At 36.0% G+C, this 22,577-nt stretch overlaps 1 protein-coding gene across 1 annotated transcript; it reads left to right on the forward strand.

Annotated features, from left to right (window-relative positions):
- The first annotated feature begins 6,928 nt into the window (after nucleotides 1-6,928).
- Nucleotides 6,929-21,989, forward strand: LOC102687076 (G protein-regulated inducer of neurite outgrowth 3). Its single transcript, XM_015344518.2, has 2 exons — nucleotides 6,929-7,189; nucleotides 17,446-21,989. Exon 2 carries the CDS (start codon nucleotides 17,572-17,574, stop codon nucleotides 20,095-20,097), a length of 2,526 nt encoding a protein of 841 aa, XP_015200004.2. The 5' UTR covers nucleotides 6,929-7,189; nucleotides 17,446-17,571; the 3' UTR covers nucleotides 20,098-21,989.
- Nucleotides 21,990-22,577: the final 588 nt, after the last annotated feature.

The raw sequence follows: 22,577 nt of genomic DNA on the forward strand, positions 1-22,577 counted from the left end.
GTTCGTCCTTTCCGACATCCGTGACAGTTAAGCTGTCAACAGCTTTAAATGGAGTTCATAAATGGACTTTCAGGAGAAGCACAAATTCCTATTCTCATCAAGTGTCAGGGTATAAATACAGTATGAGTCTCTAGACCAGTAGTTCCCAAACTCAGGTTCTGAGATTGTCCATTTTCCTCTAACTGAGCTCCAATTCTCTGGTGATAATTGATTATTTAACTGATTTGCTTGTTTGTATAGACTTTCTTTGGTCGGTCCTGAGTGTCAAAAATAACCTACTTCAAGGGTACTATCTCCCACCTCAGCGTATCTTCTCATCTTAGTTGCCATTATTTCTGACTAAACAGCTCCAACTAGTTGATCAACTGATGGAGAACAGCCACAGCTGGCAGTGACACTGTATCAGAAACTCCTGCAACTAGCATTTATTCCCTCTGCAGAGGTCAGGATAGGTTACATGTCAGGCAAAACACCTAAATGAGGGCAGTTCTGAAACTCAGAAATCGATATAGGGTTGGGCGGAGCGGTGGCTCTGTGGCTAAGTTGACCCCAGTGTGAATGTGTGTATCTGTGGGTGCCCCGTGCAGGGTGTATCCTGCCTTGTGCCTATTGCTTGCCAGGATAGGCTCTGGGGCTCCGCAACCCTGCACTGGATGAAGAGATTCAAAATTGAATGGCAGATCGATTTCGCTGGAAACAGAACCAACAGATACAAGGACCCACCAGGACCAGAGCTGGGAACAACTGCTCTACCCTTTAATTTTTGCCTTCATCAGACTACCAACGCGGGGTCTGTTTTTAATGATTCTTCAAGAGGAGGCCCCACCAAGCTAATAACATTTGTTTGACATCCCATGACATCTGCTAATCCAAATGATTTGATATTTTATTTTTTCTTGCTTATACTTCCTTACATTATGTTTTATTACGTCAAAGACAAAAATGACAACTGCAGGGAATACTATTTTAGGATTTGTGAATGAAGTTCTAGAGATTATATTTACTTTAAAAAATACAGTAATAAAATGCATTTCTGTGTGTTACAGTAATAAATGATATATTTCTAAGATGGGCAATTCTGGTTTATCTTGATATTTAATAGGAATTAAAATGTGAGATTTTGAAAGGGTTTGTTTTGCTTCGATGGATGCACTGTTTAAACGTAAATGTCAATAAGTAGTCCATAACCACGTATTTTTGTTATACATAACTAAAAAGTAAAGTTTCACTGTAACTTGCCCTACGCCTTTATTAAGAAATGCAAAAGAAGGTAGCTTAAATGAGTATGCAAGGTCGCAGCATCAGTGAAAAGAACAAGTAAAAAAGGTAGTGTGTTCATTTTGTGTGAGCTTTTTCCCTTTACTGAAAATAATCTTAAATTTAAATGAAACGTAATACAACATTATTTAGAACTGGATCCTGTTCTCTGTATGTTGTTTTAATCTTGTTTCAATGCAAAAACATCAGCTCTGTTTTGAAAATGAAACATCAATGCCCATTGACCACCAAAAGCTCGGGATATGTTATTTCCTTTATTTTCCAATAACAGTACTTGACCCGCTATAAATAGGCATGTTTTAAATACCAGATTAAAGGACGAATGCTACAATGTCATGTTTTGCATGGTTTTGTGAGGATGAGAGGAACATCAACAACAATTACATGAAAATGATTTATTGCACAGTTCTCCAGTTTCCACCTTGCTATGAAATAACTCATTTTTGAAGACGTTGTTTTTGTCAACATTGTCGAGAATTAGCTAATATTCTCAAGTTATCATGAAGGACTGGTCTCAGGTCGTGCTCATGGGGATCTGACTAACAATACGCTGTCATTCTACAGTTGTGATATACCGGTCTGTCGCCTTTAAGAAGTTATTAAAAATAGCAGGGAATAATTTAAACAAAATAATTGCACACCTTAAACCTTTCCTAAAGTGTTTATCATTTTAAACGTGTTTTTGTAATTTTCTGGAAGCTCCATGTATTGATAAAAGATGCGAAACTGCGGTGGCGTGAACACATGCAGCAATACAGTAGGTTAGTTTGTAAACTTTATATTTCAGATTAAAACCTGTGTATGTTTACAGTATATACAGTATATTCTGGACAATATAAAACTAAAAGCAATTACGCTTTGTTAGATACAGATTTCAGATACTCCGTTTACAGTGCGTATCTTGTTTTATCCAGGTTGTCTTTTAATTTAGTTACAACGTTTCTTAAAATTCGAAATTACTTTTGTTAGATTGAGATTGTGAGCAATGATTTAAGATACTGAAAATAAAAAATTCTGTTTGACTTATTTTTATGACACTCCGGATTGATCTGCCTTTTGTAATTAGTCCGGCCCTGCTCGGATTCAACTGCAACTGCCCACTTCAACAGCGCCAGGCAAGGTGCATTATGGCAAAGCGAACCTGCGGCCGCGGGACAACCAACTGCTATCCGGGGGCCAGTTAGGCAGCCTACACCTTCTGTAACAGGATTTAGATTTATTCGGTGATGCAAGTCTAGCGTAATGTAGCTGCTGAGCACATTGTGTTACAAAAATAAAATATAGCTACTTTTAACGCACCTTCTTAGTAGAACACTTCGGAATGTCAAATAAACCACTTACTTTATTTAGATCAATTAAAATTAATTTTGGAAAGCGTAATTTAGCAAATTGTATTAGATTCACTAATTAAAAAACTTAAATCTGTAGAGTATAGCACTAAAAATATAATTTATAATATTTTATGAGGCCCTGTATATTTTAATGCATTAAATGAAAGATAGTTGAGTAATGCCGCAAGCAAGGAATGTCATCTGGTAAAGTTGCCAAATTCTCAGCATATTGCTGAAGAGTACTTAACCTCCATAGGAATCCAGACAATTCAGTTGCATGTCTGCCAAATGTGCAGCACAGACTATTTCCTTAATGAGTCTTAATTCCTAAACACCACTTCTATCAACGTAGCATAATGATCAATTTCTTTAATAAGTGGAGGCTAAGATAACTACTTTTGAGGGTACTGATAGCTTTTGTTTATATAAATCTTTATCTGTTTGATCCAATGTGGTGCACATCAATTTAAGTAAAGACAGAATACAAGATTGTTTTCAAATAAGAAGAGATCATTCGTCCAGTCTAGCTTGTTTGGTACTTAGTAGCTAATTGAAGCAGGGGTCTCATCCAGCTGTATTTTGAAAGAATGCAATTCATCAACTTCAGCACAGTGATTGTGTAGCTCATTTGGTAGTAGCTAACCGATCCTGGATCTCATCTAGCCATTTCGTGAAGAATGTCAGGTTGTCAGCTTGAACATCACGGCAGGGTAGCTTGTTCCAGACCCCCAGGGAATCTATTAGTCTGTCTAGATGTGTCCTGCTCATATCTGTGACCTGCCTGGCGTTCCAGCAGACCCCCATCCTCCACCTTGTGGTTGTGAGCCCACACGACAGCGCTCACCATTTTGGGCTGAGCCAGGCCGGGTTATGCAGGTGGTCAGGTGTGCCTAATCCAGGCAGGATTCTCTCAGGTTTTAGTTGAACCATCATGGGAGTCTAGTTGGGATCATTCTTTGTCTGGCCCCTCACTTTGGACCAATTTGCCAAGGGTAATCCTACCAGAAGCACAAACACAACATAGCTCTAAGGCTGAGGGTTGTACATTATGTCAAATCCAAAACCCAAAAAGTCATTCTAATAATATGTATGTATAACCATGTTCTTAAAAATGATCTGTGAGAAAAAAAAACATTGTTTCACTCTGTTTTCTGCTTTAAAACTTGAATTGTCAGCGCATACTAGATTATCTTTTTTCAAATCCCAAGAGCTGCTTTCGAAGATGTGTCACCGAATATCACAGGACTTTGAAACAAAGAAAAGCTTTGCAGAAAAAATCCAGCGAAGACAAGGAAAATAAAGTTTTTTTTTCTAAAGTAGTTCACCTTTTAAATTCAAATACATTTTTAGAAGGTTTTTAATATGAGCAGAGCTGGCATGCTGTTTTTTAACCATTATTTCAAAAGAGTATTATCTTCTGAATGGATATTGCTATGGAGCTGTCATCACCAATGTATTTTTTTACCTTGAAACAAGATAGACATATACCTACAGCAAAAAACAGGAATCTCATAACCTACACTAAATAATAAGACATAACATCCATTCCCTGAAAATAGACCACTGATTTAGACTGTATGCAAATTATCTTTTAATTCTAATACTTTTACCAATGTTAATATTATAAATCCACACGACTTAAAAGTATTTTATATGAACCTAATTTTGTAGCATTTATCCTTATATTCAAAATGTTTTCAGGTATTTACAATGGAAAATAAGGACTATGTCCCTTCTAATATTAGAAATCAATAGTACTTTCTATATAATCAATATGGAACCTAGATCAAACTATCCAGCCATTTTGTTGAAGCTGATATTCTCTGGCTTTATTTAAAAAATGATTGGAGCAATCAGCCACTGGCAGCCAAATGAGCTACAGTAATAAGAAAACGTTTGTGAAAATTTTGGTGCAGAGTTTGAGCTAGCCAATCCAAAATGCAGAGTTTCATTTTCAGCCATTCTTTTGTAGATCTGCTTGTATACAGTATGTAGGATCATTGTGTTGCTGCAGGATCTACTTTCAGCTCAGCTTCAGCTAATGAATGGAAGGTCTAACATTCTCCTCCAGAACTTGTTAATACACTGTTGCAATTATGGTTCCATCAATTTCTTAGAGCTGCCTCAGATGTGTCTTTGTGACTACCTGAATTATTTTCTGGGTTACTCTTGAGGAGATCTTCGCTGGAGGTCCTGGGTTGAGTCACCATGGTTTTGAATATTTTCCATTTGTAGACTGTCTCTGTATCTGTCTGACAGTGGATGGGTAAAGGCTAGATTTTTAGAAATTATATTGTAATCCTCTCTAGACTGATGAGCATCAACTACTCTGTTCACTAATCTGCACAAACCCACAAAGTATTGACTTGCTATTTAACACACACTGATTCTTAATTATTCTTTTTTCTACTTCATACACCATTGTGTCTCAAAAACATTGAATTGGTAAATATAAACCATTTTGGTCCTTTAAGAAAAGACTGGTTTTAACTTAACAAGTGTATTATGGTAAGAAATTGTATTTCCAATAATTGTCTTGGGGGTTCACAAATGGCCTTTTCTCATTTGCAGTCTTTATAATTTTATATTCTCATTTAAATTTTTAATAAACAAAGATTTCATATGACAGAATTACAAAATAGCAAATTATCTCAGATGGTGTGGGTTTGAATTCTTCTTTTATGAGACTGCAAGATTTTACATAGACTTGCATTCTTGAAAATGACATTGAATTATTATATTAGTCCAGTCAACAAAAAAGTATAACAATTCACTTACAAATGTTTTAGACCACACACAAATTTGTCAATGCATTCTATATACATTTTTCTTTGTCTTTTGAACAACAGATGACTGGTGAAGTAAAATAATTTATTTAGTTTTCTATGTTATTTATTATTGCTGAGAATGTGTAACACCACCCCAAGACTTAAAATAAAAATTCCGCAGAAATCCAGTATGTTGAGTAAGTTAAAACAGACATTGATCCTTAATAATTACATATTTTCTAAAAAGTACACTCAACTGAACTTTTAGGCAGACCTGGCAGACAAAACTTTAAAATGTTGTATCATTTTGTTCAAATCATTTTGTTCAAATGATTGACATCTGCATTGACCCCTGTGCTTTGTGCTAAATGGTTAGATCATTGCAATGATAACTTCAAGACACTGTCTTGTATATAGTTATTAATATTAGTTCTTGTGTGTGACTATTAACATTCTACGTGTGCTATCTCTTTTTGTTAACAATTAGATCTATGTTTTTTTACTTAAAGATGAAGAAAAAATAAAACTATTCTTTTTGATCAATGATTCCATCACGATCCACATCAGACACAATTGGCATTAGTAGTCTAAGGATCTGAATGGAATAGACAGGTGCTAATCCATATTCACAGGAGCAAAGCCCTAACGATTTTTAATAAAGAAAATACATACTGTACTTGCATGCTCCCATTCAGGCACATGAAAGGTTCTGGTCTTAACTGTTTTCATTGTGCAAAATCTCACTGCAGATATTCTCACTGTTTTTTCTAATATACTATATTATTTACTTTTGCTTTCTTTTATTGGTCCTTTCCCATGTAAATGAGGCCAGCTTTGTGTGAGTAGCTTCCGTGTGTTACAGATGGTAACAGTGAGTGTGCAAAAACTGTAAAAGTAATATTAAATATTTTTTCACACGGTTTGTACCATATTAACAATAAAATAGATCTGGGTGTTTTGTGTTATTCCACTCAATTTTTCTCAATATTTGTAGAAATGTTCTAAATTAAGGTACTGTATTGATGACCAAAACATACAAGTTACAGAATAATTTATATACAATAAGCATATTTTCGGAAAGAGGCCCGGATACCAAGCTGTAATTCAAATTTAACGTCACCATCTCTGCTCTGCATATGTATATTAATTTACAAAACGAATATATAACTAAAAATGACCATAGTGGCTGCTAAAATTCTTAATCACCCCATTGAAAGATGATAATAACCCAAGAGTCATGACTGTAAACAGTGCCCTGAGTTTCCCCACGGTGACCACTCGCGTGTTAGAAAGGAGGTGATGTTTACCTTGAGAAGAGATAAAAAACGTGTTTGTGCTTTGGGATAAGATAAGAAACCAAAATTTGTGGGTTTTGTTTTTAAGCGTTCCCATCAAATAAGTCACAAAATAGCTGACAAAGAATCGTACTGGCAAGTTATTTTCGTTTTTAGCTGAACACTTTAGAAAGAGTCACTGTGTGACCCAATTATTTTCTTCTCCTGATAAAGCCCTATATTCTGTTTTGCACTGAAGGCGTGGTTTTGTGCCGCTGACGTCCAACTCAAATTCTTTCATTGAAATTCAACTGAGTACCTCGGCAGAAAATACTGTCAGGGAAACATACGACGGTTAACCAACGGTTTTATTAAATGAAGCCTTTAAATTAAATTAAGTCACAGTGGTTTCAGTTAGGCTGCTTTTGTTTTACGCTGTGCACTCGCTATTGAATGGATGAAGACTAGATGAAATTTGTCCGCAAGGTCAAATGCACCTTTATAAATCCCGAGTCTTGGTATTCGAAGGTTCAGCAAGGTGGGTTGTATTTTGTGCTGCAGTTACTAGCATTAATAGTTGTTATTGTTCGTGTTGTTTTATAGGTATATTCAAAGTTCTTGCAGTTCGTCTGTACTGTAAAACGTTTATGATCAATTAGAATGACTGCAGCTGTGTGAGATGCTTTATGTAGAATGGGACGTGACGATGGCCAAAATAATTATATACTGTTTATAAATGTAACATATTGTATTATGAAAAAATGGCAGTCCTTCAACAGTGACACAGGTAGAGTGATTGCCTTTACGCTTGTTTAGCCCTTCAGTTCACATTGGTCATTGTTTAGCAGTAAGGTGAGGTGAGATGGGTTCCTTTCCTTGATCTGTTTTTTCTGGAAACACTTAACTGTTCGCTGTGAACTGACCTGAAGGACTACCTTGCATATAATTAGGAAATGACTATTTTTAAAAAAAGAAAAATCACTTCTTTGCTTTTTTTGTTTGTTAACAGGTCGAAAATATTGTTTTCACCTTTAGAAATTAACCAGGACTGCACTTAATCAACAAAAAGATAATTGGTTAATGTTTTATGATTTAATAGATATAAGAGATTAAACTCTTTTAACATATATTTGTGCACCCGGATTCTTACATTTTAAATTAACGTTTTGAAAAAAAAATAGAAGTAACTAATTAGATTTAAAGAATACATGGTTATTTCTTTGATAAAATTGTAGCATACAGTAGATAACAGATGGAATTACTAGCAGTTTGGGCTGCTGTTCTCATTACTGACATCCTGGATATACAGTAGGACCGCCACTGTTCATTGACAGACCATTTGCCAATGTCATTTATACATGATCAGAATGATGTAAAGACTTATCAGGATCTCTTGCACAGCTTTTCCCAGATATGACAGCACATTATTCATAAAAACTCAGTACTACAGTTTCATGAATAATATAAATTGTCTGAAGTTTTTGCTTCCTGAGCAGAGTATGTACAGTATTCAGGAGAAAGAACTTGAAAGATGTTAAAGATGTTTGTTAATAATTTATTATCAAGAATGCTGAATTAAAAATATTCCTTAATTCAATATATTGTAAAATGTAACATTGATAATCCCAGGAAAATTAAAAAAACATTACATGTAAAGTACAGTTAAAGGAAGATAAAAAGTGTTAAATCGACATAAATCATCTCTCTTAATTCGATACAATACTGTATGAAAATATAGAAGTTCACTACGTTTGGGGCTGGTTGTCTCTACATCTACTGTATCTTCGACTTAAAGAAATGTCTTTTAAAGCTGATTGAAACAATGTTGTTGATGGCATACACATTCCTTAGTTTGTTTTCTAGTCAAATTGATGTGTTGGGGTGGGAAAAGATGCCAAACCAGGTTTTGCAGACAATTAAAGTACTTTTGCACATGTTCATTACTTTGTCTTGATTTAGTGAGTAATTAGGGTAATGATCTACTGCTATCAAAAGACAAAAATAGTAACTGCTTTGTGAGTTGTCAGATTTTGAGAAATATATTGGTTACTTGGTGAATTAGCAGCAGCAAGTCTTAATTTTTCTTGATATTTACAGTACATGAAAGGTCTCTGTATATCTGAAATTTGCTATTTTATTTCATTATTTTACTGTATACGGCTGCTTTGAATTCACTAAATGTTTAGGCAATATGGCTTCCTTTTATACACACCAAATACAATGGGTAGAAATATGTGAATGGCCTACGCATTCATATTTCTTTCATTTCAAATGAATGCTAATCTCTCATGTGTAGAGAAAAACCGTGACTGTAACAGATGCCCTTGTGAAACAGGTGTTATAAGGAAAGCTATGAGTGCTGGTAATAAAAACTCACACTCTTAAACTCATTATTATTATATTATAATTTAACTCCTGTGTTATGAGTACTGTGTTAGGAGCACTCCTATTGAGTATTGTTTCTGTTTATGATTTACTTTATAAAAGAGGAAGTGAAGTAAAAAGTAATTGTTACTTTCCCTTTTCATTATTTTGTTAGAAAAAGCGAGGTTTATGTCTTAGATCTGACGTGTAATGTTTTTTTTTGTTTTAATCATACCTTAATCTCAAATAGGGTGCCTTTTTCATCTTAAAATAATTAATCAAAGGCTTTTCGCATTATTCCAAATTAGCCTTAAATTGCCCATGTTGCATTTGTCTTAGTTTAAAAAAACAACAGGAAAGACAGCGAAATATGATAATGGTAAGAAATTATCAGCAATCTAAACTTGCATTTTTTCTTAGTAAAAAAATCCCCAAAATCTAAATTCTTATGGCAAAGCACTTAGAAAAATCTGTAATAATTCTAGTATAAAAACTGTAAAACTGACCTACGAAAAGCAAAATATAAACTGTTAGGATAGAAAATTAAGATGTATAAGAATTTAAATAATAAGTTGTGACATCTTGTGGTTAGGGCACATCTTTGCTCTTTGATAGTGTAACGTGTCCGTCACAGTAATGACTCCCACATTTCTTTAAGTCCTCTGGGCATGGAGTATGATGTTATACAGTAGTTATTTCTGATGTCTTCTGAAGTGTAGCTCCAAAATGATTTACCTTGTTATGTTTTGTTATGTCAAGTAGCCATGACTTTACTCAGAAACTTTACTATTAGACTAGTTCAGAATTGGTCTGGGAAACTACTGTGGCATTTTATTTTCGAAAACATCTTTTGACATGGGAGAAAATGTGTTTCCTAAGAGAAACACATCAATTGAGATTGAGATCTGAGATTGAGAACGCAATCTGCCAAACCTATTCAGATCTTTAGAACTATTCCTGTGTCTGTTTTACATTTGGATTATACTGTATCAGCTTGTTTTTAACCTAAGATAATTTATTACTCTTGCAAACATTAAGTTACTTATTTTAGTGCTCACTTATATCACTTGCATGAAATTTTTGTGTGTTCCATAAAAATACAGTTTTTAAATATTATGTACTATAAATTAATTTCTATTGGCTCAGTTGTTGGTTGGTTTACGATAAACGGCAAGCTTTATACAAGGGTTTTCTTTATTAGCAATAACTAAAAAAATTGACAATCCCTTTTGTTTCTACTTTTACATTTTTTTTCAGTTATGAAAGCACATTTCCATAGACTCACATTTATGCCACATTTTGCAGATGTATATATTGTTCAGGTTCTCATTTTGGATGGTAGAGTTTGATAAGCGCCAGATTATTATTTATGTGCTTTGGTAATGCCCTCATCCAGGGCGACTTAAAATATAGAAAATTTACATTTGTGTTAAGTTCAAAGAACAATTTAGGCACAGTAACGTAAAATATAAAATAGGCTAGTACGAATGAGAAGAGCAAGTGTAAGTGCTATACTACCTAAATGCAAATATAAGAACTATAATATAGGTAGTGGATACAAAACATTAGTGTCAGTATCCTGTAGATATGCATTCTGTGTTCACAGAAAGTAAAGGCAGTAAGAAAGTTACTTTGCCAGTTTGAGAATTTAAAAAATAAGTGAAATTCAGAGTAAGAGTTATCGAAGGATGCAGCTGAGAGATCACTGGCGCTGGAAGGTTTTACTGGTACTGAGCCGTTCTGATTTCTGTGAACCGTTTATTTCTCTGCGGAGGGTGAACAGTCTGTGGAAGGCGAGAACAGAGACAGGGAAGAGGGAGGCGTGGAGAGTGTGAGGAAGGGTGTCGAGGAGATAGATAACAGACTGAAAAACAGGCAGGAGCAGAGAGGCTGAAGGTGCGGCAGATGTGAACGATGGAAGACGAAGGAGAAAAAAGAAGAAATCCACAGAGGAGGGAGAAAAGACAGGCAAAATTGGCAGTCAGAGTTCAAGAGGTTGAGTTGTAGTATGTGTAGAATGTGTTATGTGTATTTTCTAATACATTTTGTTGCTCCAGATATTTTGGATATTTCTGTATGTGACAAATAGTGTTAGAAGGTGTTATGTTTCATTAATGGTTTAATTTCACAGCATCTCCAGTTTCTTGACCAACGCTATCATTAAAACACATTAGTTTTGTATGTGGTAATAATAAAAGAATACAATAGTCTTTTACCTTAAAAAAAGTCAAGCCTTTGCACTACAAAGACCCTGTTTCATAATTGCACAATTTTCAAGATTTCCTATCAGCAATGATCTAGAACTCTATGTACTTCATGGGGGTTTGCCATTAATCCCGGAACAGGTTGCTATCAATGAGCACGTGTTCAGTTAGATCTCTAACAATGATGATTGGCCTTTAAGGTAGCCAAGACCTAAGGTTAATGTCATGATATTTCTAGACTTGTAAGATGAGTTGCATTTTGTACTATCCTACTGATTAAATATATACAGTATATATTATCTTAGTATGTCTTGTGAGTTCACAGGCAGTGACAGGCAGTGTTTTTTATCTCAAAGTTGTAAATTTTGTCTCTAATATGTCTATATCACAATACTCCTTCTTCGATACTGAACTGAAGACTTTGTAGATCTTCTTTAGGTCCACCATTGCTTGGTGAAGTGTATAAGACCGGAGAACTAAGAGCTGGTTTCGCCAGAGGAATGTGTGTTAACGGTGATCAAAGGCCACAACAATGGCCTCTGATCATACCCTTTTTAAAGGCTTTTTTTATTACCGTTTTCCTAAATGTTGCTTTTCTGTCTTCATTAACTCTTTGTCAAGTCAGGGGACAAGACACTATGTTGTTGTGTAGCCAGGTGAAGAATGAGAATGCGGGTGTGGCTGGAAAATCTCATTCTCTCATTGTGTCAGTGTAGAAAATCGTCCTAGAAAATAACAATGGTGGCAGTTTTGACTGCAGCAGTATAAGGAAAGTAGGGATGTTTAGCTATCTGTTTCTGTCTCTGGCTGTTCTCAGAACACACTTATTGTATAGCACACAATGGACTTACAGTACATCTAGTAAAATACCTTGCGTGTATAGAGCCCTCCAGATGTATTCATTCCCCTGGTTAAATGGCAATGAAAATCATCATTTAATATCAAACAGAGTTTGCATAGAGTGAAGTCATGTTTATTCAAAATTATTTTGTGTCCAGAAAGCATGAGAAATCATTTTTATTCACACCTTTGTTAATATTTTGTAAATCCTCCTCTGGCAGGGATTACACTGACAAGATGCCTCTTGTAGTGTATTATGAGGTTTTGGCACTTCAGAAGGGGGTTTTCAGACAATTAATCTTGGTAATAATAATAATAATAATAATAATAATAATAATAATTGCTTACACTTATATAGCGCTTTTCTGGACACTCCACTCAAAGCGCTTTACAGGTAATGGGGACTCCCCTCCACCACCACCAATGGTGGTAGTATTGTCCTAAGTCCTATGTCATGACTTAGAATTTTGAGAGTTCCAATTAGATATGTTTACATTTATGGGTGGTTACTTTAATTTTGAATATCAATGTTGCAAAATGCAGTCCATAATTTGTTGAAAACTAAAGCTACATGGAGTAAGCAGGAGAAGCTGTATTACGATGAGAGATACTACATTAAAGACTGCAGTTGCTGAACTTGTCAATTTAAATGCTTAAAGTGATTTGTCCATACTGTAAAATACTGAAATGCCTACTGTATGTCATCGCTTACATGTCTTGACATATATGTAATTACTGTTAACGCCAGGCTGTTAAACCCTGTTCAGGTCTCGAGACGCGGTCCAAAAGCTAAGGTATCCAAGATGGGAGGCGAAGAGTGGTCGGTAATTCCAAGCGAGGTCAAATCTAGGTAGTCAGAACGAAGTCAGGCAAACAAATCCAAGAGGGGCAAGATGAAAGAGAGGTAGCGAGAAGTCCAAAGCCAAAGAGTCGTAGGTGAGGGGATCCAGACAAGGTAGAGAGGGTTTCAGGAAAGGGGGGCAAGGCAAGCTCAGGAGGCTCCTAATACCAAGCGCCAGTAGCAGTGAGCAGAGGGTTTAAATAGTTGTGGGCAAAAAGTGTGGAATGAAGATTGAATCATTTGGAGCTAATTGGTGCTGGCTGTGCCCGTAACAATTACTGTACAGTATGTCTTGCTTTTCTTTGTTTCATGTGTCATTTATTTAGTAGCAGTATTTAGAGAAAGGTTGATGAAAATGGATATGGGGCTAAAACTGTGCCAAAGAGAGGCTACAATTATCCACTACCTTAATTAGTAATACTGTATATCTTTATTTGTTGTGCCATCTTCTCATGCAGTGTAAAGGTTGGTATTTTTTCCATATTTTTTCCACAATATAGTGCATATTTTTAATATATATATAAATAACTTTCCAAAAAAGCTAAACAGCAGTCAAAGGAAATTTAGGACCGCAATTGTTTTATTGGTATTTGGTTTTTGAAACATGAAGATGGTCATTAATATTCATTAAAAAATAAGATAAAAATAAAAATGGACTTTCTTACTTTCAGAAAAAAAAGGACTGGACATATTTTCCTATCTAGTGTGAAAAAACTGTCATACTGCCGTGAATATAAAAATCCCTTTATTGGACAGCTGAATTTCCAGTTGAATGATTTGGCCTTCTTCCCATTGATTAGTTCAACCAAGATCTATCAAAGCCGTTTTAGAGCACTGCAGTGTTAGATGAGTGTGCTATGCCAATATATTGCACAGGAGGAAAGGGAGACCAATCACACTCCAAAGAATGTGAAGAAAGAGACCTCAGTGACAGGTGTTTCAAGAAATTGAAGGTATAATGGGAGGTTCTCTTGGTGGAAAAAAAAATGAAAATTTCAGATGCTGATGATCCATGGAGTAACAGATGGCAAAATACTCAAAAATATGTATTTGTTTATGCCTACAGACTGTGCCACCATTGCAATCCAAATTTCCAAATACAAATGTAATAAAAACACTTCTTATTAATTAATTGGGCCTTTGCTGAAGGTATTAATTCAAAGGAGGAAAATGAACTACCAGCAATGATTTCTGAAGCACCTCATTTTGTTAGGGAGCTCTGAATCATATCCTATGCGAAGAAAGCATTGCTTGGCTTCTTTAAAAGGATCAGGGTCAAACCTGTTGTGGCTTGTGGAAGTTGCTTTGTATTTGTATTTAAGTATTACTATCTAGAGTGACTGTTTCACCCTAAATTATACACTGCATTTATAAATCTAAATTTTCAACTTTTGTTGGTGGTTTATCTCAATTTCTAAACCTATTCTTTCATTTTAACCGTTTCTGTCATTTGATTTCAAAATATAAGTATTTTTCCTGATTTGTGTTTTCAGTGAACATGAGCAGCGTAGGACAATTGGAGATCTTCCCTGAGGTCCATTAAAACCATATTGGTGTACTGTATGTACAGTATACAGCTTTTCAGCCCCTTTGCAAATAAAAATGAGCCTGTATACAAAGAGCCCACTTATGTTGTAATTATTGTGAGGTGTTGAGGCACAAATGAAATATCATTGTGGATCAATATGCCAAAAGCTAGAACTGATTATAGATCTGGAGAAACCAGACAGTGACTGATCCTCACAACCAAAATTGCCCTTTGTGTGAATTTTACGTTTTGATTTCATTTTTATCTTATTTTGCTTACCAGCTTCTTCCCTTCATTCTTCTTTCAGTTATGAAGGTAAATATTAAGCAAGACTCAGTCTAGGTTTGAAGGAAGAATAATGATATTCTTCAAAGGAACAAGTAATAGGTTTATTTCGTGCTGAAAAGAGAAGAAAGGAAATATATTTATATATAATATGAAAGTGTAGCTAGATGTAAGTAATGTACTGTAAGCATTAAGTCATTATTCGAAAGAATTGCAGGTATTGTACTGATGAAGTTTGTTGTTGCTATATTGTAAATATTTTTATATTAATTACTTATTTCATTTTTTAGGAATTATAATCTTTAAAATGTTATAAAATCAGTCCACAAAGACAAAGGCTTGTGTTACCATTTTATTGCTACATCTAAAGCTTATATTATTGCTTATTAGCACAACACAGGATCAATCTTTATCATTCATATGCTGTATACTTATTATTACATATAAATGTGGCATGTAACAAACCAGAAAAGAACATCATCCATGTACAATATAAATATAATGTAATTAATTTGTGTTTAATATAATATAAATATAAATTTAGTGTTTATTCACATTATGACATAAATCAGCACGATAGTAAGTGATAATTATTGTTTAATGTTACCATCTTTGAAATATGCTCTTAGGATATAGAATGCATTGCACTGCTGTTAGTTTTTTCCTTTCTCTAATTGTTGAATGTTCAGTCACTGAAGGGAATGACCTCTTGAAGGGTAAATTGGTGACTCAGGGTTAGCTCCCATTGTGCAATGATTGGTTCAGTACAGATTCATTTCACTATGTTTGAATAGTATACTGTATATCCCTGGGCTGAAGGATTCAGTTGTGTAGCTCAGGCATTTACAGTACTTGCTGTCATGGGTGCAAATCGAATTATTATTATTATTATTTTTATTTTTAATAATAATAATAATAATAGTAATGACTAGAAGAAACTTACTGAAAGTAAATACAAAAATGTACTGGTTTTTGAACCCAGGAATGGGGTTAGGAATAAATATAACGAGAGGGTTAGCTTTAAAAGATAGGAATAGGATTGGGATTATTGTTATAGTCAAGGAAAGAATTAAGTGATGGTCAGAATTACAGTTCATTACTTGGGGTAAGGTAAGGGTCAGGGTGAGGGGGGAAGGTATTGTGTGTCCATTCTGTGTTTTGGACAAACAGCCTCATGTGACTTCAAGTACATACAGTATTGTACTGTACTCTGATATTTGCTCTAGGAGCTGTACATGTTCTAAACCACAAGAACAGCAGTCTCCAGTCTGCAGGCGTACCTCTTTCCTACATTTTTTTTGCACTGTGTAGTCCTTAGTTGAAAACCGTTGAAAACCATTGTCTTGGTACATGCCACTCCCTTTAACACTGGGCCAATAACTCTGCATGGTGCTGTTGTCCTTGCATTCTGGTTAACAAAATCCTGCACAGTGCATTTATAATATTATTATCCTGGAAAGCAGATAACCATATTAAACATTGCCATTTCATTGACAAGATTTAACTCAATCTTTAGATAATTTTGTCTGATATTTAATTATAATTAACCTTTAGAACTTAACTTTTAATATATAAGCCATCATGTACTGTATTTCTGTGAATTTTATAATCTTTGTAATCTAAGTAAAATATAGTGTTTCTCATGTATTGTAGTTACACTTGTACAGAATGTGTGCACTGTACATAAACTATAAATATAAGACTGGAAAACTAGAGTGATGAAGCTACTGTAGTTATTAAGATTTTACAATTTTCTGGTAAGATCTCCTTTAGAATTTTGTGTTTTGGCAGTTTTGGCAGTTTTGGCAAGCATGTTACAAAAAATATTGCTGCTATGGACTGAGTGGAGAAAATCAACCAGGTCTTAAAGAAATGTTGTACACTGACGAGCAGAAGAGACTGATTCTTTTTAGTCTTGAGTCAAGAAGCTTAGCAGGTCACTGATTCAATGTTATGTGAGTACTGATTTAAGAATTCACAGTCCTAAAGACGATGATCCACGTTCAGTGGGATTGTGGGGGTCTGCAACAACGTACCCAGCCATGTTGATGAAGCTGATAACCAAGCTTATTTAGACAAACAGCTAGATGAAAGCCTTGGTTAAATGAGCTATTAGCTACCAATTGAGCTAAATGGTGTGAATGGTTTTGTCTCAGGTTGTAACCTTTCATTCATTCTTAATTGGTGTGTCTTAAATGACATTCGTGTCACAGATTATTTGAAATGGCTTAATACTACTGTTCATCTACCACCTTGTATCAGGACTGTCAACAACTTTGGGCTAGAGTTCTTCTGATGCTTTTTTGCATAAAAGAAAATGAAATTAAACCTGTCATTTTACCTTACCCACCTACATTTAATCTTAATTTAATTGTTATTAGATTTAATTCTAGTGTCTTTGAACATGTGCTTCAGTACGTTTTGTCAGTTTATGATTTTTAAAATGATCTTTTCATATAGTAAAGATCTTTATTTGCAGTTCTTAACTAGTAATATATGTCCACGTGTACTGTGCATTGTACAATTTCAGATCTGTGTCTGTGTTGACTGAGCTTTAGCAAGCTCCAGAATGTTTTAGAGCTGCACAGAGATGCTAATATTTAACCTGTCTGCAGTTCCACTGAAAGAAAAAGTAGAATTCAGGATGTGTTTGATAAAGATCTTTAAAATATTTTTAATTCTGACTGGTCATGCTAAATTGAAGTGCCTTGTGATTTTCTCTTTTATTTTAGGGAGTCTAATCTGGAGGCTGGCATTGGTATATTAAGATCGTGTTAATATTTGGATCCCCTACAAAGAGAGCACATCAGTCCTTAAGGCGACTTTACACTCCTTGACTGAACTAAAAAGGGCTTCAAATGGGCACTATTCCCAATCCACAGAGGACTGTTACTGTTCAGATGGTAAGCCCTTTGTCTGTTGCCGACCACTTGGGAAGCAAGGAGTCCTATGAAAAACGGGATGAAGAACCCAACCTGAAACTGAACAGGGCTTTCAGCACCCCAGCTGAGCACAGGCAGGGCAGTGTGTGCTTGAAGCAGCCAGATGATGGTTCAACTAACAAACCGCTGGACTGTGAAAAGCAAAGTCGAGTGGATATTTCCACTCCAACCGCTTCTCCTAATGGGGCGCACAAGGAATCTGAAATAATAATTGCAAAAGAGCTTGTGTGCAGTGGAGACTCAAAAAACAGGTGTAACAGTGACATAAAAGAAGACAACAGGGGCAATAATAACAATTTTAGAGTGCTGAGTACAGTTCATAAGGAGGATATTTCTAATGCAAGCCAGACGCTTATGATTATCTCATCAAAGGCTGGTTTGCAGGCAGATAATAGCACAGTGAAGCTACAAAGTCCTGCAAAGGCATTTGTAGAATCAAAAGCACAGGGCTCTAGTACAGAAATGACTAAAAACCTTCACAAATGTCATGATAAAGCAGATCCAACTAGAACATCAATGCAAGACCATTGTCTAAAGGAATCTCTGGAATCAAAACAGGTTAAAGACAGCAATACTGGAATATCCACCAGCAAAGACAAATCATTATCTGAAAAATCTAAAGAACTGGTTGACTCTGACACGACTACATCTGTACAGATGCATAATCCTGATACATTAGGATCCAAGACACAGAGGTCGAAGATGGAAACATCAGGTTATATTTCAGAAATCCCTAAGAATGCGGAAAATAAACAAACAGAGATTTTACCTATAAAACAGCACAAAGACCCGTTGGAGGATGATATAGTAGATTGGCCAACAAAACCAATCAGAATTACAGATGTGAAAAAGGAATCAGGCCCTGGATGTGTTGACAAAGATTTAAAAACCTTGGAAAGCTTTGAGAGCGCTTCATTCGAAAATGTACCAGCCTTCTTGGCACGGGATGCTCCAGGATCTGGAGGGCAACAGGGAGGATTAACTCTTGCACAGATGGCAGGCCAAGCAGCACATGCCCACGGTGCCTTGCAAGGTGAAGAGACACAAAACCAACAGGAACACTGCAAGCAGTTTAAGGAAGCTGGAACAATGACTGTTCGAGCAGAATGCAGCCCAGTTCCCATGAAGAAATGCCAGGATGTTGAAGTCCAGGCTGTTACCAGTGTCCAGAGTAGGTCAGCAGCCACGAGTCCATATCTTTTTCCCCCGGTTTTGCCACATATGTTTTGCAGCGAAATGAAAGAAGATTCAGAAAATCTTACTGTTGTCTATCATGTGACAGCTGGGTCGCAGGCAGTTTACCAAATCACCACAGCAGATGTACATAAGAAGTCTGTCACGGAGAGTAGTGGCTCATGCTTCCAACAACATGCAGTTCCTTCACAAGTTCATGTGCATTCTTCACAGAATACCAGCAACCAGTGCGTGGAGAGTTTGTCTGAGAAAACTACATTAGAATCAGATTTGTCTCAAACTGTATGTCAGAACAAAGTTCATCATTCAGGTTCAGTACTCCTGCATGAAACTGGTCCAGGAGCAAAGACCAAAGCAACAGGGCAATATATATGCAGTCCCAAAACTGATCTTCCAGCTTTACAACCGGTATATCAAATAAATATAGAAACTCCCAGCCAAACCAATCTGATACCCACTCTTATGGTGCAGAATACTGAACACGCAGCCTCACAAAGCCTTAACCAACAAGAGCCCGGAAACAATAGTCAGGCAGTGCAGAAATGTAAAAGCAGTCTTTCTGAAAAACCTATTACAACTAACCATGCTTGCCAAGTTGCGGCTGACATAGCAACCGTGCCAACTCAGCCGAGCAATTCCAAGTGTCATGCTAATAGAGCGTCCTCTTCCTGCACACAGGCAGATCCACCTCATGGGGAAGTAAGTGAATCATTCCATGTAAAAAAAGAGGATCCCAAAGCTCTTCTACCACAATCGAAACCAGGTGGCTGCAGGGAATCGGCTAAAAATGAAGAAGATGGAGAACAGAAGGCTGTCCTATCAGAAGACAAGACGAAGGTCCAAATCCAGAAATGTTCAGAGGACAAGCCAACAGGTCATTCGGATCAGTCCAGAAAGGAGACCGAAAAAAATGCCAACCAACGGAAAAAAGCAGGCGGGCAGCCAAAAGCTTCTAAGAACATACGGGATGTTGTATGGGACGAACAAGGGATGACGTGGGAAGTTTACGGAGCCTCCCTAGACCCAGAATCCCTTGGCTTTGCTATTCAGAGTCATCTCCAATGCAAGATCAGAGAACACGAGAAGAAAATAATGTCACAGACTAAAGGGAGAAGATCCGTTTCTTCTGAAACTTCACCAGGAAAAAAAACGAAAAGGAGGCAGCAGAATGTTTTCCGGTCGGTTCTGCAAAACGTTAGACGACCCAACTGCTGCATTCGCCCGCCACCTTCCTCTGTGTTAGACTGAAAGAGAGTAAGGGTTTGCTGAAAGGTTCTGTCTGCAACAGTGTTGTCCTTTTCTGTTGCTTCTCTATGCTGAGTGAACACAAGGGAAAGGGATTCTTTCACCATGTGGTTGGGCTGTTTGTGAAGAACACTAAACAAGACTTGCAAAACATGCAACAAGAAGCCATTTTCTCCAGAGGAAGGCAGGAGGGGGAACAGCAAAATAAGAAAATGGTGTAAAAGTATTTTTTAAAACTTAGGTGAGTTTATAATTGGAGGAAAATGAATATTTTATCAGTATTTAAAGCTAGAATGCAATAATATGAGAAAAAAATGCATGTACTGTATATTAGTTCTAATGTTAGCGAAATGTGTTTCATCTCACTTTGGAATCCATACCTTTACCTTGTCCTTGCCATCTCACATACTTTTGTGTATCATCCAGTGGATAACCTACACATTACGTGAGTAAAGTAAAATTATGTCAGCTTTTTAGAGAAGCATGTACATTTGTTAAATGTTTTTAAGGGTTTCTTGAACATTTTAATTTGTTACAAATTAATAAGACTTTCCTAATTGTAGGTTGCCTAGAATGTGCTGTTTCTTTGACAAAACCGACTGGCAAACAGTTCGTTGTGTGAAACCTACAGTGCTAGAATACATAGAATTCAATCCTACTTCAGACATGAGTACGTTATGGTGGTCTGTTAAATATTCTTATTGTGTTTACCTTTTTATTAAAAATAAAGCAATATATCTCTGTGGATTTAAATAGTAAATAATGGTAACTATTTCTGAAGCTTACCACCAGTAATGTCTAAATGTGCATCTGCATTCACTTCCCACCATTTTTTATGAATGCAAATAAAATACATGGAAATCAAATGATATTTTTAAGATGCACATTCTTTCATGATGGTTCAGGTGGGTAACTGCGTCAGCATGCGTAGACTGCAAAGGAACAAGTAATAGGTTTATTCCATGCTGAAAAGAGAAGAAAGAAAACACAAGTTTTTCGGCTGTGAAGCCTTCTCCAGGTGTGGACTCATGTCTAAAGTACACCTGAAGAAGGCTCTGCAGCCGAACTGTTGTGTTTTCCTTCCTCTCTTTTTAGCATGGAATAAATCTATTACTTGTTCCTTTTTTTCATGATATGCCTCCGCTGCATGGAGCTGCCTCAGCTTAAAGAGAGAGAGAGAGTAAAGAGACCTAGATTCAGTTTCAAAATGCAGTAGCCTGCTTCAGCAAACTGTGGATCACTAAAATATATCTGCAGCTTTCCCTTGAGATGCCAGGCTGCAGGAGTTGAATGTGGAAAGCAGTTTAATTACACCCGACTCTGCATCCCCAGGAGTCAAGATCTCAAGAGCCACACAGTATTAAAGAAAGGGAACCAGACCACACAGATTAAAGTGTGTAACCTAACGGTTTTCCTTTTAAAAAATTCAAATACATTCATCCGGTAGAAAAAAAAAAGAAAACATTAAGATGATGGATTATACAGTACAGATGTAGGCTTGAAAGAATTAAACAAAAATTTGTTAAGAACTTGAAGTATTATCACGTAAACAGGTAAAAGAAGTCATTTCAAGCCAATTGGTTTAAGACCACTTCACAATGTATTAAGTGTATGCCACTGTTATTCCGTTACATCAATATGAAATCACAATGCATACTTACAACTGGACGGTAAGATATAAGCTAAGGAGTACAGTATTTTTATTTTGAAAATGTAACAACAATATGATTAACAATATATTAGGACCATGGAATAGGCAGTTGATATTTGTCCCTGTAGGTACTGGTGATGTACTGTATATTTTTACACAATATGATATCACACTTGTGGCTGGTTTTCAAATTTCAGACAAATAGCAGTTGAATGAAAAAATAAAATGGCCTGGGAAATCTGTGGCGATGATTGAGAGTTATTTTTTGGTTGCATTTTCACAGCTGCTTGGTGTCTATCAGTAGCACTTTTTGACTGACATTTAATGACAGGTATAAACTGATAACAGCCTATCATCATCCTCAAACCATATTCCCAAACCTTGTTCAAGTTTAAATTATTGCCCATTATTTCAAGCTTAAAAGACAATGTCTTTGGTACACATGGAGATAATGATTTCATCTATGACTTTGCTTTGAAGCTTCCGATTATCTGGTATTATGCAATTAAAGTAAATTTAGATTTTTTTTTCTTCATAGTGTCTGGTTTTGGGAAGTACAATCATTTTCTTATTTTGTGCTTTATAAGATCTACGTGTAGCTAAGGTTCTGATAAACCGTGTGTGTCTGCTATTGCAAATGCTTAACAACAAGCTTTTTGCTCTGCTTCCTGTGGAAGGTCTCCGGACTTATTTGGTAGGTGTTGATAGCTCAACATGAATCCAGTAGTTTTCAAAATATAAATGACGTTTTCTGTAGGTTAAAGTGCCCTTTTAAATCCCAGTATTTAGGAAAGGACTGTTACTACATAAAACAGCACAACATCACTGAAGC

The sequence above is a fragment of the Lepisosteus oculatus genome, chromosome 1 (genome assembly GCF_040954835.1).
Source record: "Lepisosteus oculatus isolate fLepOcu1 chromosome 1, fLepOcu1.hap2, whole genome shotgun sequence".
Classification (NCBI taxonomy): Eukaryota; Metazoa; Chordata; class Actinopteri; order Semionotiformes; family Lepisosteidae; genus Lepisosteus; species Lepisosteus oculatus.